Below are 15,311 nucleotides of genomic sequence, written 5' to 3' on the forward strand. Positions count from 1 at the left end.
TACAAATGAGTCTGGGACTGAGAAAAATGGTTAGGTATTCAAGGCAGTTCTGCTAGTTAGTCACTGAAAGACTGTGAGGACTGAATTTGGGTAAGGCTCCCTATTTGAGAGAAGAGCGGAGATCAGTGAAAGGTAGTGAACTCTGCCAAGTGCGGACAGGCCGGCGCCCTGCCATTGCAGATGATGCCCAGGGCCCCCTCCACCCCAGAAGTCACCTAAGGCCGAATGTCAAGCCCAGGGCACGGACTTTCTCCAAAGCCAGACTCGACTGACCATAACCTGAAATAACGCAGTTTTGGCTCTTTTCCCAGTTGGGACAATGTGTGATGGAAGTTACCAGTTGACAGTTTCCTTAGAAGAGAAAACTGAGATGTCCTTGACGTGGAAAGCCAACGGAAACAAAGACACAGAAAGCCGCCGACGGAAAAGAACCAGCAGCTTCCAGCTGTGAGCTCTGAGAAGGCAGGGGCACAACAGGCCTTTATTTTCCTGTGGAAACATCGCTGGCCACCGTAACTGGCACCAGGAACAGGAGCGAGGCCGCGCCCCTGCATCTCTGCCAGGGAAGGAGAACCGCGCGCGTCTGCCGGGCACGTGCCCGCGGGGGACGGCCAGGTTCCGGGCTCGCGCGCCCCCGGCCAGTGGCCGGTCGCCGCGCGCCAACTCGCTCCCGCGAGCCCGGGCCTGACCCGTTGCGCATGCGTGCGGCTCGCTCCTCGCCACTCACGCGCTTCGACCCCGCCCCGGCCGCTGCGCGCGGCCCGCTTCCGCCACGCCCGCCATGGCGGCCGCTGCGGCCCGCCCCTGGCCCCGCCTCCCGGGACGCCGCGCAGGTCACCTGACGCGGCTGCGGGCTAAGGAGACACAAGAGAAGTCGCTGTCGCCACCGTCGGAGCTGTCGCCGCCTCTGCCGCCGCCCGCAGCCTCCAACTCGCCGCCCCCACCCAGCCTGCAGCGCCATGCCGTCCGAGAAAACCTTCAAACAGCGCCGAACCTTCGGTGGGTGCCGCGGGCCGGACGCTGTCTGAGGGCCGGCGGGGGCTTCGGGGCCGAGGCAGCGGGGCCCGGCCGAGCCGAGGGGCTCCGGAGAGGGCGGGCGAGCGGAGGGCTACTGGGCGGAGGGGCCGAGGCGAGCTGAGGCGGGAGCTGCGGGAAGACCGGGCCCGGGCGGCCGAGGGAGTCGAGGCAGGGAGCCTGACGGGCCGAGGGCCGCCGGGCCTGGGGGTCTAAGGGGCCGAGGGCGCGCTGGCTGGGAGCTGCTGAATCACCTTTCGGCCCGGGCGGCCGGCGGGCTGTGAGCTCGGGGCCGTCAGCGCTCCAGCCCCGGGGTGTTCGGGCCCTCCGACAAGACGAGCGCTAGTGGCGCAGGGGTGCAGTCCTTGTGGGTGAGTCTGGCCCGGCGCCGGGCCGGGTTCTCAGAGGTGGTGGCACCGCGGGTGCACGTCTAGGTCACACATGGTCCCTTCAGACGTCAGTACCTCCACGGAGAGGGGTCCTCACGCCCGCCCCTTCCCCTGCAGCCCCGCATGGCTGCGACGTCTTGGTCCTATTTGTGGCACAAGCGCGAGGGTGGGTGGCTCTTCTCACTGGCTAGCTACAGCATTCTTTGACACCAGCGGCAAATCCGTTCTCTCCCAGTTCGGGCTGGAGTCCCTACTTAGCACGCTGGTTGGTGGAAACCGAAAGTAACACCATCACAATACTTACTCCTGCACAACACCGATGGGAAGGAAGTGATTGGTGCTCCTTTTAAAGCAAGACAGTGCTGCAATAACAGCGTGGCCTCCTTGTATATCCCCTGTGTAGGGCTTGTTTGTTTATCTCAGGCCAGGTGGAGTAGGGCGGGACCAGCGTTCCTTCCTGTCTTAATCTTTTTCAGGATCTTGAGCAGTATCTCTGCTGTCTTACTTTGATCTAGTTTCCCGGAGTCTGGAAAAGAGGCAAGCGTTCATTTGAACCTGGATATGGTTTTGTAGATCTCATTATCGATAATTATTTCCTGTGCTTGAGAAACTCCAAAAAATGAAATTCATAGTGATCTGAAGAGCATATCCTTTCAGCCTCTTGAAGCAGTTGTCTGGTTAGCAAGACTTAGAGGTGTCTTTCCTTTTTTTTTTTTTTAAAGAAATTTTGTCTGTAGTGACCTTTGTGAACTAAGATATTCTTGAATATTAGTTTTTGTGCAGCCCTGGGAGCAGATTTGCCATTGTACCTGGCTTCTTTCCTTACTGGCATTAAAAGTTAACTGAGGACGTTTGTATGGGAAAGATGCCCGTTTTCTCATGACTAGATACAATAGTTAACTTTCTTTTTGCTTAGAGTACTTTTAGGTTATCTAGAAAAATCCTTGAAGAAGAGTAGGTAGAGTAGGAAAAGTGAGGAATAATGAGAATAAAAGTGAAAATAAATGACAATAAAATAATGAATTAGAAGGAATTCACCTGGTGCCTGTGGCCCTGAGGGTAAACCAGCAGGAATGCCTTAGTTTTTCTCCATTTGTGTATGTTGCCTATACTATATTTGTGGGCTTTCCTCTTTGTTCACCTTTATTTACTACCACTCCTTTTTTTTTTTCTCCCTTGTCTCCTGACTCTTGATTCGTTTTTTTTTTGTGTGTGTGCTTTTATTGAGAAATGACATTCATTACTGTGTAAATTTAAGGTATCCAGCGTGATGACTTGGTTTACATATCTTGTGCAATGATGACTACAGTAGGTTCAGTTCAGTTCAGTCGCTCAGTCGTGTCCGACTTTTTGCGACCCCATGAATCTCAGCACTCCAGGCCTCCCTGTCCATCACCAACTTCGGAGTTCACTCAGACTCACGTCCATCTAACATCAATAAAAAAGGTATATTTTCTCCTTGTTAGAAGAATTAGTATTACCCTCTCCTCTTTTTTTTTTAAAGGGCTTAATAGTCATTTTGCAGAAGAATGTATCATTTAATGGCTACTGCCTTTCCTTGCTGTTGATCATGATAATCAGCACTGAAATTATTTTGTAGCACAGTAAATGAGTCAATCAGTTCTTTCTGTAGAAAGGTTCTACCCTTTTTGTAGAACCTAAGACCAGCCCCAGTTAGCTTGAGCAATAAGTACTCTTCCCAAGTGAGTGAGTTTGGGTTAATTAAAAATTGAGTATAGCTCTGATACATATATTGTACCAGGGTTGAGAGGAATCTTAGAGCTCACCCAAAACAAGGACTTCCTTTTGTAGCCAAGGAAACTGGGTGGGGCCCTGAGAGGTGGAGATCATGGTCCACCTAGTGGCAAAGTCTGGACTTGTCCTTCAGCCCTTCTGGTAGGAATTCTTCCCATCCTCCAGGAGGTAGCCAGTACATGAAGTGGACTAGCACTGAGTCAAGAGGCAGTGATGTGTCCTTACAAATATTTTGAATAATTTTGTGAACTTTAAAGCTATACTTGAGCAAATATTTTTGGATTCAGTTTTCTCAAATGTCATAATTTCACTCCATTTTCTTTTGGGTTGCCCTAGTTTAATAACAGATCTGTCTCCTAGACATAATCTGCTGAGATTCAATGTTAAACCTAGATCTTAAGCTTCACCATCAATAACAAAATGGGTCTGCGTTCTCTCAGAAGTTGATGTAGTAGTCTAGAATAAATAACTCCAATTACTCTAACAGGTAGACTGAAGAGTGAGTTTATGCCAACACCTAGATAACACTCCCTGAGCTTAAGCTATGTCACTCCTGGATGGGTGGGATTTTACATTGTTTATTTCTAGGCATATTGGGGGAAATATTTATTATGCTTCCATTTCATCTTTGTACAAACCTGAGCCCTGGGGGAATACAGAAGTGACTGAAGCCGGGGCAGTCTGTTGAGAAAGGCAAATGATAAACAGATCGTAACAGTGCTAAGAAAGTAACTGGGTGAAAGAAGTGTTCTTTTATGCCATTGATCAGTGGTGTTGGTAATGCTTTTGTTAAATATACTGCTGGCCTGTGAAAGCAGCCTTCTACTCAAAGAGGTTTCAACATATACTATATTTATATTTAATTTCTCAAGGCTTACCGCTGGATTTTCATTGCAGCTGGCCAGGACGCTAATGATATTCCTCTAGGACTTTGGTACTACTCTTGTCATCTTAAGGAAGTCACTTGTCTTCCTCAGTGAAAATGATCATTTTTGCCTTCCTTTTTGGGCCGTATTTTGGGGATAAATTAACAATAACTGAAACAGATGACCTACCGGGATTTTGATAGGATGCTGCTCTAGGATAAGTCGGACGTAGAGAAGGGATAAGGGGGCTAGATCTGTTGATACTTTATCAAAGAAGGGTGGTGTCCACCCTCTTCTGAAGGAAGCAGAGACTACAACTGTGGGAGAATCAGTATCTCTCGAGACTTAACTGGAGAAGGCAATGTCACCCCACTCCAGTACTCTTGCCTGGAAACCCCATGGATGGAGGAGCCTGGTGGGCTGCAGTCCATGGGGTCGCTAAGAGTCGGACACGACTGAGCGACTTCACTTTCACTTTGGGGGATGAATCAAGATAAAGCTTTGACACTATGGTTTGAAGCCCAACATTTAGAGTCCATTTTGCTTTTCCCTTCCCCACTTAACCATAATAAACCTGTTCTCCTTATATAAAAAATCTTTCATCCTTAAGCTTGAGTGATTCCTTTTTAGTTCAGTTCAGTCGTGTCCGACTCTTTGCAAACCCATGAACTGCAGCACACCAGGCTTCCCTGTCCATCACCAACTCTCGAAGCTTGTTCAAACTCATGTCCACCGAGTTGGTGATGCCATGTGATTCCTTTTACCTTAAATTTATTTGGATAAGCTTTTAAATGTGAAACATCTCAGGGTATGTTAAACTTATTATTTATTGGCTGCAGTGATTTAAGTAAATTATGATTTCCCTTTGCTTGTGAAATCTGCTCTGACAAGATAAAGATTTTTGTTATGAAGAGGGCTGGTAGTGGAGTATAGGTGGTTCAGCATCTTTTCTGGGATAGAACAGATATAAGGACAGAGCTGAGAGAAGTGATGCAGTATCAGTGACACCCCAGAAATAGAGAGGAGTTCAAAGGATGATGTAAAGAAAAACTCTGCCTTTGTGTTTCTTCTACTTGACAGTACTGTCCTGAACACTGTGGCTCACTTTTTTGTGTGTGTGTATGACTCACTTCTGACACCAGACATAAGTGTTTTTCCACACAACAAGCAATTCAGCTCATTGTCCTGTTTAACTCAGTTGTGACACTACCTGGCGATAGCCTCAGATCCAGTCCATGGGGTTTCAAAGAGTTGGGCACGACTGAGCAACTAACACTTAAACTTGGAGCTTCTTCTCGGTCCAGCCACTGAGCTGGTAGTCAGTCACTGGTTGTCATATAAAATCCACTTTTTGTCACACATCACAATGCAATAGAGAAATGCTTCTTTGTTTTTGTATAGAATAAGAGAAGACAACACTTTAGAATGATGATTTTCTTTTTTATTTTCAGTCTGCTAACTCAGCATTCAAAAAACTAAGATCATAGCATCCAGTTCCATCATTTCATGGCAGATAAATGGGGAAAAAGTGGAAACAGTGACAGATTTTATTTTCCTGGGCTCCAAAATCACTGTGGATGCTCACTGCAGCCATGAAATTAAAAGACACTTGCTCCTTGGAAGAAAAAGCTGTGATCAACCTAGACAGCATATTAAAAAGCAGATATCACTTTGCCACAAAGGTCCATATAGTCAAACCTATGGTTTTCCAGTAGTCATGTGTGGATGCGAGAGTTGGACCATAAAAAAGGCTGAGCACGGAAGGATTGATGCTTTTGAACTGTGGTGCTGGAGAAGACTCTTGAGAGTCCCTTGGACAGCAAAGAGATCAAACCAGTCCATCCTAAAGGAAATCAACCCTGAATATATTCACTGGAAGGACTGATGCTGAATCTTCAGTACTTTGGCCATGATTCGAAGAGGTGACTCATTGGAAATAAGACCCCAAAGCTGGGAACTGTTGAGGGCAGCAGGAGAAGGGGATGACAGGATGAGATGGTTGGATGGCATCACTGACTCAACAGACATGAGTTTGAGCAAACTCCTGCAGAAGGGAAGGACAGGAAAGCCTGGTGTGCTAAAGTCCATGGGGTCAGAAAGAGTCAGACACGACTTAGCAACTAAACAACACAAGGCACCCACTTACTGAGCGTTTCACTTTTACAGTTTGCTTCAAATGCTGAAGGACCATAGGATGGTCGACATTGAGTTCTTTGGCAACTTCTCTTGCAACATCAGTGATCCTCTCAATTGGTCATTGTCAACCTCTGATGCCTGGCCACTACAATCCTCATCTTCAGGGCTTTCATCTCCTTTGCAAAACTTCTTTGAACCATCAAAGAAGTTGGGCCAAATGTGTTGTTGATGCTGCAAGTTGTCTCTGATGTTTTATGACCCGTTTTGAACTCATTAAAAAATTGCTCAGATTTGCTTTTTGTACATCATTTCTATAGTCTAAAATAGATAAAAAATAAACAGCAAGTAATGCTATCAGCAAAAAAAAATAAAGTGAGAAATTCACATTAAAATGATGTATAGCATAACCACATTTATTTCAGAATGTATTCCAGTATCAAATGGTGAAGTTCAACAGTGCAAAACCGCAATTACTTTTGCACCAACCTAATATGAAGGCTATGAAAGCCTGCCAGGGAACAGCTGAAGGAAGAGATGCATGGGGTGAGGAAGAGATGCATGGGGTGAGGAAGAGATGCATGGGGTGAGGAAGAGTGCTGAACACAGGAGTTTCTGTCTCCTTGGAGTTTGGTAATTGCATTCTCCTTCCACCCAGAAGCACTCCAAACCGTTTGTATTAATAAATTCATTTGTATCACTTTTTAGATTCTACTGTAAGTGATGTCATATGATACTTGTTTTTCTCTGACTTACTCAATATGATAATCTCTAGGTCCATCCATGTTGTTGCAAATGACATTATTTCATATTGAATAATGGAGCATTTATTAACCATTTACTATGTGCAGATATTTGCAAGGGGTGTACCAATGATCTCATCGAATCTTTAATTTTTCACTATGATTTATTATAGGATATTAAATATAGTTCCCTTACTATAAAATAGGACCTTGTTTATGCATTCTTTATATAATAGTTTGCATCTGCTGATACCAAACTCCCAATCTAACACTCCCCCTCCTCCCTGCCCTTTGGCAACCACAAATCCATTCTCTATGTATTTGAGTCTATTTCTGTTTCATAGATAAATTCATTTGTGTCATATTTTAGGTTTCACATATTAGTGATATCATATATTTGTCTTTCTCTTACTTTGCTTAGTATGATAATCTCTAGGTCTATCCATGTGGCTGTAGATGGCATTATTTCATTCTTTTTGGCTGAATAATACTCCATTGTATGTATATACCACATCTTTATCCATTCCTCTGTTGATAGACATTTCGGTTGCTTTTTTGTCTGGTCTGTCATGAATAGTGCTGCTGTGGACATTGGGGTGCATGTATCTTTTCAAGTTAGTTTTCTTTAGATATATTTTCTTTAGATATATATATGCTCAGGAGTGGGATTGCAGGGTCATATGGTAGTTCTGCTTTTTGTTTTTTGAGGCACTCCTTACTGTTTTCCATAGTGGCTACACCAGCTTACATTCCCACCAACAGTAGTGGGGTTCCCTTTTCTCCACACCCTCTCCAGTATTTATTTGTAGGTTTTTTAATGATGGCCATTCTGATCAGTGTAGATGATAAACAACTCACTGTAGTTTTGATACATGATAATTATTAGTTATGTTGAGCATCTTTTTGTGTGCCTGTTGGATGTCTTTGTAGAAATGTCTATTTAGGTCTTCTGGTTATTTTTTAATTGGATTGTTTGTTTTGTTGTTGAGTTGTATGAACTGTTTGTATATTTTGGAAATTAAGCCCTTGTCAGCTGCATCATTTGCAGATATTTTTCTCCCCCTCTGTAGGTCATCTTTTTGTTCCTTTAAATGTTTCCTTTGCTGTGCAAAAGCTTGTAAGTTTGATTAGGTCCTGTTTGTTTATTTTGCTTTTATTTCTATTGCCTTGGGAGACTAAGAAAACACTGTGAAGATTTATGTCAGGGAATGTTTTACCTGTACTGTCTTCTAGGATTTTTATGGTGTCCTCTTACATTTAGGTCTTTAAACCATTTAGAGTTTATTTTTGTGAATAGTAAGAGTGTGTTATAACACTGATTTACATGTAGCTGTCCAGATTTTCCAGTACCACTTGCTGAAGAGACATTTTTCCATTGTATGTTCTTGCCTTCTTTGTCAAAGATTAATTGACTGTAGGTGTGTGGATTTATTTCTGGGTGCTCTGTTCTGTTCCACTGATGCATATGTCTGTTTTTGTGCGACTAACACAGTTTTGATTACCATAGCTTTGTAGTATTGTTTGAAGTCTGGAAAGTTATTCCTCTTGCTTTGTTCTTTTTCTTCAGGATTGCTTTGGCAATTCTGGGTCTTCTGTGGTTCTATATAGCTTTTAGGATTATTTGGTCTAGTTCTGTGCAAGGGTAACTTGATAGGGATTACATTAAATCTGTAGATTGCTTTGTGTAGTGTGGCTACTTTAACAATATTCTTCCACTCCAAGAGCATGGGATATATTTCCATTTCTTTGAATCAACATTAATTTTATTAATGTTTTATAGCTCTCAATGTATAAGTGATTCACCTCTTTGGTCAGGTTTATTCCCAAGTCTCATTTTGTTTTTGATGCAGCTTTAAAAGATATACATACATATATATATATATATATATATATATATATATATATATTACATTACTTTTCTGATATTTCATTGTTAATGTAGAGAAATGCAACCAGTGTCTGTATGTTAACCTTGCATACTAACCTTTGCGAGATATGAGGTGTTAGTATTTGGTTTCTCTCAGTTCTAGGGAAGATGTTTTTACTGCTTTGCTCTGCCACAGCTAAGGATAGGTGGGGTCAGATATGGAAGTCTACCAGTGCAGAAAATAAGTTGGATTTTTGGCCCTTAATAATGCCGGTGTTTCTTCCTTTCTTTACAGAACAAAGAGTAGAAGATGTCCGACTTATCCGAGAGCAGCATCCTACCAAAATCCCGGTAGGTCATCTCTGTTTCAGTTATTGTTAATGTACACAGAAGGGAGCACTGCTTCAGTAGTGCTTCTCCATGTGACTGCCTGATGGCTTCTGCAGGAATCTACAACCATGCAACCAGTGTGTTTGTTTAGTGACCTGGAATGGAGGCGTCTTCATCTGCAGTGTAATCTGATCACTGTTTCCTCCCAAGTCTGAGTCTGCTGCCTTTATGTTACACACTTCACAAGCCATGTAAATTTTACTTGGTAGAGAAGGGATAAGGGGGCTAGATCTGTTGATACTTTATCAAAGAAGGGTGGTGTCCACCCTCTTCTGAAGGAAGCAGAGACTACAACTGTGGGAGAATCAGTATCTCTCAAGACTTAACTGGAGAAGGCAATGGCACCCCACTCCAGTACTCTTGCCTGGAAACCCCATGGATGGAGGAGCCTGGTGGGCTGCAGTCCATGGGGTCGATAAGAGTCGGACATGACTGAGCGACTTCACTTTCACTTTTCACTTTCATGCATTGGAGAAGGAAATGGCAACCTACTCCAGTGTTCTTGCCTGGAGAATCCCAGGGACGGGGAAGCCTGTTGGGCTGCCGTCTCTGGGGTCGCACAGAGTCGGACAGGACTAAAGCGACTTACCAGCAGCAGCAGCAGCAAGACTTAACTGTGACTGTACAGTCGAGGCTGCCTGACTTGGCCCCAGAGAAAGAAGACTTCTTATGTTCGGTTTCTTTGCAGGAGATGGGGGAAAAGATGCTGCTCCTAGTGTAAGGGCCCACATGTGCTGTGCCCTGGGTCCTTTGGTGGTGGACCTTAAATAGTTCCTGTTGTGACACTAGGTCTAGGGAGAAATGGTCAAGGAGCTTGTGGCTTCAGACAGAGGCTGAATTGTGGCCCTAGGTTCAGGGTTACTAAGTGATCTTGGGCTAATTACTAAAATTCTGAGAGGAGCTGCTGTATCTTCATCTGTAAAATGGGAAGAGAATCCGATCCCACGTGGCTGGGAAAATGTGCATAATTCTGGGGACATGATTGTCACCTCTTACAGACTGTATCCACTGCTAACTTCTGCAGAAGCTTCCATAGTTGGCTTTCTGATTGATCATTTCGTACCAAAGTGAGGGAAGAGAAGATGGGAAGATCTGGGATTAGGGTTGTGAAGTAGACAGAAGAGATGATAGGAAGGGTCTGCTCAGCAGGGCAGGACTGGAGGATCCTGTACTTAAACGTATGTTTGCTGTGTTTCTTAGACTGGTTGGAAATTTCAGTCTGTCTTCACGCTTAGGCCTACATATGACCTGGGCATGAGGTTTCTGGGTAATTTCCCTAATTTTAAGGTTTTTCTTCACTTTTGAGTACCTGCTGTGTCTATTTGCTAGCAGGTACTTGGCAGTCATTGGAATCAAAATAACCAGCCCAACAGTCCACTAGTATTGTTCCATAACCTCCTTTTGAAATATGAATGTTTGCATACATTTTCAGTCATCTTTTTGCTAGTAGTTTCAGGGTTTTTGCAGAAGTCATATTCTTACTTGCAGATACCATGTTTTGAACATACCTCGTAGATACAGAAAGCTATTGATCTTGCCAGGGAAGGTGACGACAGCTTGGCTTGCCTTACAGAACCTCATGTAGGCCCCATACAGTGGAACAGTATATATATAAGCATTTAAACTCTCCTAAAGATTCCCCATTCCTGCCTTACAACTTGGAGAAGGAAATGGCAACCCACTCCAGTGTTCTTGCCTGGAGAATCCCAAGGATGGGGGAGCCTGGTGGGCTGCCGTCTCAGGGGTCGCAGAGAGTTGGATATGACTGAAGCGACTTAGCAGCAGCCTTACAACTTCTTGTTGTTATAACAGCAGGCTAAAGAATCGCTCTACATGGGGAAGGCTATCCATGGTGCTCAGTAAATAGGTAATACTAAGGCTCATGGGCAGTCACTAGTCTGCAGTCATAGCTTATATAATGTGGCTTACCACTAAAAAACAACTTTTTTCCTTTACAGGAAGGAAGTATGGCAAGAAGCTAATGGATTTAAGTCGTAATGCGGAACTATTTTTGATCACTGCGTGGTTCAAGATTCTTTTAAAACTCATTTGTTAAAAAAGCAAAGATATTTTATCAAAGTGACAGAATCTCTGAGAAGTCTGCAAAAAAAAAAACAAAAATAAAAAATTGTCTCCAGACCAGCTAATCGTGATCTCTACTTGTCAGATATTTACTTAGCATTTGAGTCTATTACCATACTTAAGATCTTAAAGTTTTATTAAAACTCTCGTCATGTCACAGGTAGTGGAATTGGTGTAGATTGAGATCATTAAAGCTGGTACTCAGCATCTCTGTTCTTTTAGGGCTTGGGGTCTCTTCTTCTGTAGTGTATTTTCATAGTTGCAAATAACAGAAGGCACAGCACTTTCCCCCCTGGTGGCACCCCTGCCCTTCTCTGAAGGCAGCCGTGTTGTCTCGTGCACTGTATTTCATAAGGAACAAGTGTGCTGTTGTAAACCCTGTTTTGGCATGTGCCAGTTACAACAAAGGAAGTATTTTAACTACTTTTCATTGTTAATGGCTATTTTAAAAACCACTTTTGTGGCTTCTTTTCTAGGTAATAATAGAACGATACAAAGGTGAGAAACAGCTTCCTGTCCTGGATAAAACAAAGTTTCTGGTGCCTGATCATGTCAACATGAGTGAGCTCATCAAGATAATAAGGTATTTAATCATCTTTTAAACTTATTTCTTTGGGTAACTTCTCATTCTTTAACAGGCTTACAGATAAATCTGCCATCTAGTTCTGATAAAAATATGTGCAACTTAGTTAACACTATAAGGCGTTCCATTTCTGAGTCTTCAGATTTCTTACCTGCTGCATCTCAAGTGTTTTCTGATTCTTCATCCTGACATCTATGTAGATACCATGCGGGCTCAGCAGTTTGGTGCATGGGCTTAATTAGTTGCTATCACAAAGCATGTGGAATCTTCCCGGACCAGGGATTGAACCTGTGTCCCCTGCATTAACAGATTTTTATCCACTGAGCCACCAGGAAAGTCCAGCATACTAGTTTAAAACTGGCCTAAGGAGTGTAGTAAGAATGATCTCTCAAGGGTTATCGTTAATACTTATCATGCATATAGTCATAGAAAACATTTTGTGCTTTGTGAGAAGAAATTCAAATCATCAGTTAAGTCATATTGCATTTTGCCAGAAGCAACATTAGCAAAATCTTTATACTTCTATGGGATTCCCTGGTGGCTCAGACAGTAAAGCATCTGCCCACAATGTGGGAGACCTGGGTTCGATCCCTGGGTTAGGAAGATCCCCTGGAGAAGGAAATGGTAACCAGTACTCTTGCCTAGAAAATTCCATGGATGGAGGAGCCTGGTTGGCTACAGTCCATGGGGTCGCAAAGAGTCAGACACGACTGGGCAACTTCACTTTCACTTCACTTTATACTTTTATACTGATCCAATGTGGGTGATGTTTTGTACATTCTCCCTGTGTACTGATGTATCAATATTTCTTCACATGTTTTCTTTCAACAGAAGGCGCTTACAGCTCAATGCTAATCAAGCCTTCTTCCTGTTAGTGAATGGACATAGCATGGTGAGTGTGTCCACTCCGATTTGTGAAGTGTATGAAAGCGAGAAGGATGAAGATGGATTCCTGTATATGGTATACGCCTCTCAGGAGACTTTTGGAATGAAATTATCTGTGTAAGACTAAAAGAAAAATGCGTGTTACAGAATTTTTTAAACCCTTACCAAGGAATAAAAAAGGGATATTACCAACTGAGGTTGATCAGTTCATCTAATCACCGATCATCAAAACAGTAGTTTCCTGCCTAGGAGTTTTAGGAAGTTGTTTTTTTGTACTTCAAACAGAAAAACTGAGCTCCAGATGAGCACATTCAGCTTTGGGAAACTTTATTATTTCACCTAGGCTATCTTGTTTTTAAATTTAATGTTTAAAAATAAAATACTTTGCATTATAAGTTGCCAATAAAATAGACCTTCAAGTTAATGTTTTTTTCCCCCAAAAGAAACTTGCAGTTTTGAGCATTCAGAGAGACATTGTCTTCTCTAGGTTCACAGAAGCTGCCAACTTTTTATAGAAGGGTTTGCAGTCAACTGGAGGAATCTCCTTGAGAGGATCTTTAAGTATATGTTGTCAGGTATAGCCACCTACCCCCAATGCATTTGCCATAATAGTTGGCAAAAAGCAGGGTGAATGGGGGTGTACAGGAAATAAGGAAACCGTGCTGCTGTCCAGGGTCCCCACTTGCTAGTAAGTGTGTTTCAAGTTAGCACTCTCGTTCCAGAGTTCTCATTTGGTTTGTTCTCTAGACAGTAACACAGAAAAACACCACTGCTCAATAGGAACCTTGAATAATTTATAATTTTGGTCAAGTTTCTCAGAAGGCCTAGAGAAAGACATTTTTTGTTTTGAATATTCTCTTAAGAGCTCAGAATGGTGCCTGCTTTGGTAAATAAACAAGCAGTTACATGGGTTTCATTCTTTGGGACAAAGGTAGAAAGCTGCAGGATACTGAAACTAAAAGCATTGAGATTCAGATACTTCTTCTGCCTTTTGGCTTGTAGCTGTAGATGATCCATGTTTTATGTTGTGTGTGACTAAAATATGTTATTAAAACATTTTTAAGAGTATTTCAGTTATCACTGTTAGGTCAGGCAGTCATCAAAGTACTCCCGCTCCATGTGCATGTCAGTTTTGAAAATAGCAAAAGGAAACGTTCTTCACAGATACTGATGTCAGACGTTAAACATTTTTGAAGTCCAACTAGAGTAAATAACGAGTGCTTCCTACTACCTGCATGGGGTTCACTATGTACCATTTTTTGTGAGAGCTGCCACAGAAGGATCAGACCCACTTGAGACTGTACACGCAGCAGGCCACCGTTCACTCTTGTGTATCTAGATGTGTGTGGAAAACCTGTATCTGTTAGTGGCAGTTATTTACTGTAATTGAGGAAGAAAAAGCAATATTACTGCATACGGGCACTCAGCCCCAATCTGCTCTTCCTGCTGCATGCATCTGTCCACATGTAACTTTTAATATGTATATTTTTACATTATGTACATTCTTAATTAGCCTGTCTTGTTTAGATTGTATACATCATTATATCTGACATTCTTGTAACTACTGTGTGATCAATAAGATTCCTATAAGAAACTCTGCTTTTTAAAGACAAAAATACCGTGCTGAGAGGGCTGACTTAACTTATATCCCACATTAATGGGTGGTCACTCTATTTATAGGATCTTTAAAACATTTTTAATGAACTAAGGTGAATAAAGGCACAACTAAAAACTATCATCAAAGTTCAAGTTAATGGCTTAGTATTTGAGACTTGCAGTCTGTACTATCCAAAGCCACGGGGATAATACCCTCCCAAGTGAGGAGTGTTGAGGCTGGTCTCACTGTGGGTGGAGGGACACCCACCTCTAAAGGTCCCTGCCTTATGAGCAAGAGACCTTGCTCCACCTTGCTCACGTTGGTCAAAGTGTCCTGCCTTCAAAAAACTCAATTATCTTAAAATTACAGATGTCTCACAAAGTGTGTGTGGGGGGTGTCGGAGGTAGGTGTTTTGTGGGAATAAGCACTTGAAAACCTGCTCTAAATGAACTAAAGTACAACACAAGAAGTATTGACTGTGTGTGGGGTGTGGTCTGGAAGGCATTACAAGGTGGTCCGTGGTGCCTGACGTGGCTGGGTCGGGGGCTGTACACAGTAAACAGCAGGTGTGCACGTGATCCCCATCCTAGGAGTCCCCGCGCGTGACCAGAAAGGGAGGCCTTCCCTATCTGGGGGGCTGCAACCTAACAGGTCCCAGGAGTGGCCAGCTGTGTCTCCTGATGCTACTTACCTGACAGGAGCCCTGACCAGTCCTGGAACCGTGCGTGTGCATGTGTTTTTCTCCGGGTATCCAGAAGTCTGAGAAGACCAAGCCAAACTGGAGATTCCTGCTAGGGAGAAAGTCCCTGAATTCTCTCTCTGTGGCCTGCACTGCTCAGGGTAGCACCGCAGACCAGGGCAAACACATGCTTGTTAGCCTGCCACCATCCCGAGTCCAGGGAGGACATGGCCACAGACACCAGGGCACACTCACTACGAGTTTGGAAATGTCCGAAGGACACTTGGTCTAGTAATGCTGACCCTGATTATGGAACTGGGAGCTGGAA

At 43.4% G+C, this 15,311-nt stretch overlaps 1 protein-coding gene across 3 annotated transcripts; it reads left to right on the forward strand.

Annotated features, from left to right (window-relative positions):
* Nucleotides 1-762: 762 nt before the first annotated feature.
* MAP1LC3B (microtubule associated protein 1 light chain 3 beta) lies at nucleotides 763-14,442 on the forward strand. 3 transcript variants are annotated; one of them, XR_015145343.1, is made up of 5 exons: nucleotides 763-999; nucleotides 9,063-9,118; nucleotides 11,116-11,399; nucleotides 11,716-11,822; nucleotides 12,654-14,442. XR_015145343.1 is itself a non-coding variant. In XM_086350262.1 (4 exons), the coding sequence occupies exons 1-4, from the start codon at nucleotides 960-962 to the stop codon at nucleotides 12,826-12,828; spliced, it is 378 nt and encodes a 125-aa protein (XP_086206388.1). In that variant the 5' UTR covers nucleotides 865-959; the 3' UTR covers nucleotides 12,829-14,442. The 3 variants fall into 3 exon arrangements, 2 of the variants coding, with proteins under 2 accessions (XP_086206388.1, XP_086206389.1); XM_086350262.1 differs by lacking the exon at nucleotides 11,116-11,399 and having other exon boundaries at nucleotides 865-999; XM_086350263.1 differs by lacking the exons at nucleotides 763-999; nucleotides 11,116-11,399 and adding an exon at nucleotides 5,476-5,946.
* The last annotated feature ends 869 nt before the right edge of the window (nucleotides 14,443-15,311 follow it).

This window comes from Bos grunniens, chromosome 18, assembly GCF_055505025.1.
Source record: "Bos grunniens cultivar Pamir isolate PY7600 chromosome 18, Bosgru_T2T1.0, whole genome shotgun sequence".
Classification (NCBI taxonomy): Eukaryota; Metazoa; Chordata; class Mammalia; order Artiodactyla; family Bovidae; genus Bos; species Bos grunniens.

Coding starts and splice junctions, on each gene's coding strand:
- MAP1LC3B (XM_086350262.1), top strand. CDS start 960: ATGCCGTCCGAGAAAACCTTCAAACAGCGCCGAACCTTCG. Junction 1,000..9,062: donor CAAACAGCGCCGAACCTTCG/GTGGGTGCCGCG, acceptor CTTTCTTTACAG/AACAAAGAGTAGAAGATGTC. Junction 11,823..12,653: donor GAGCTCATCAAGATAATAAG/GTATTTAATCAT, acceptor TTCTTTCAACAG/AAGGCGCTTACAGCTCAATG.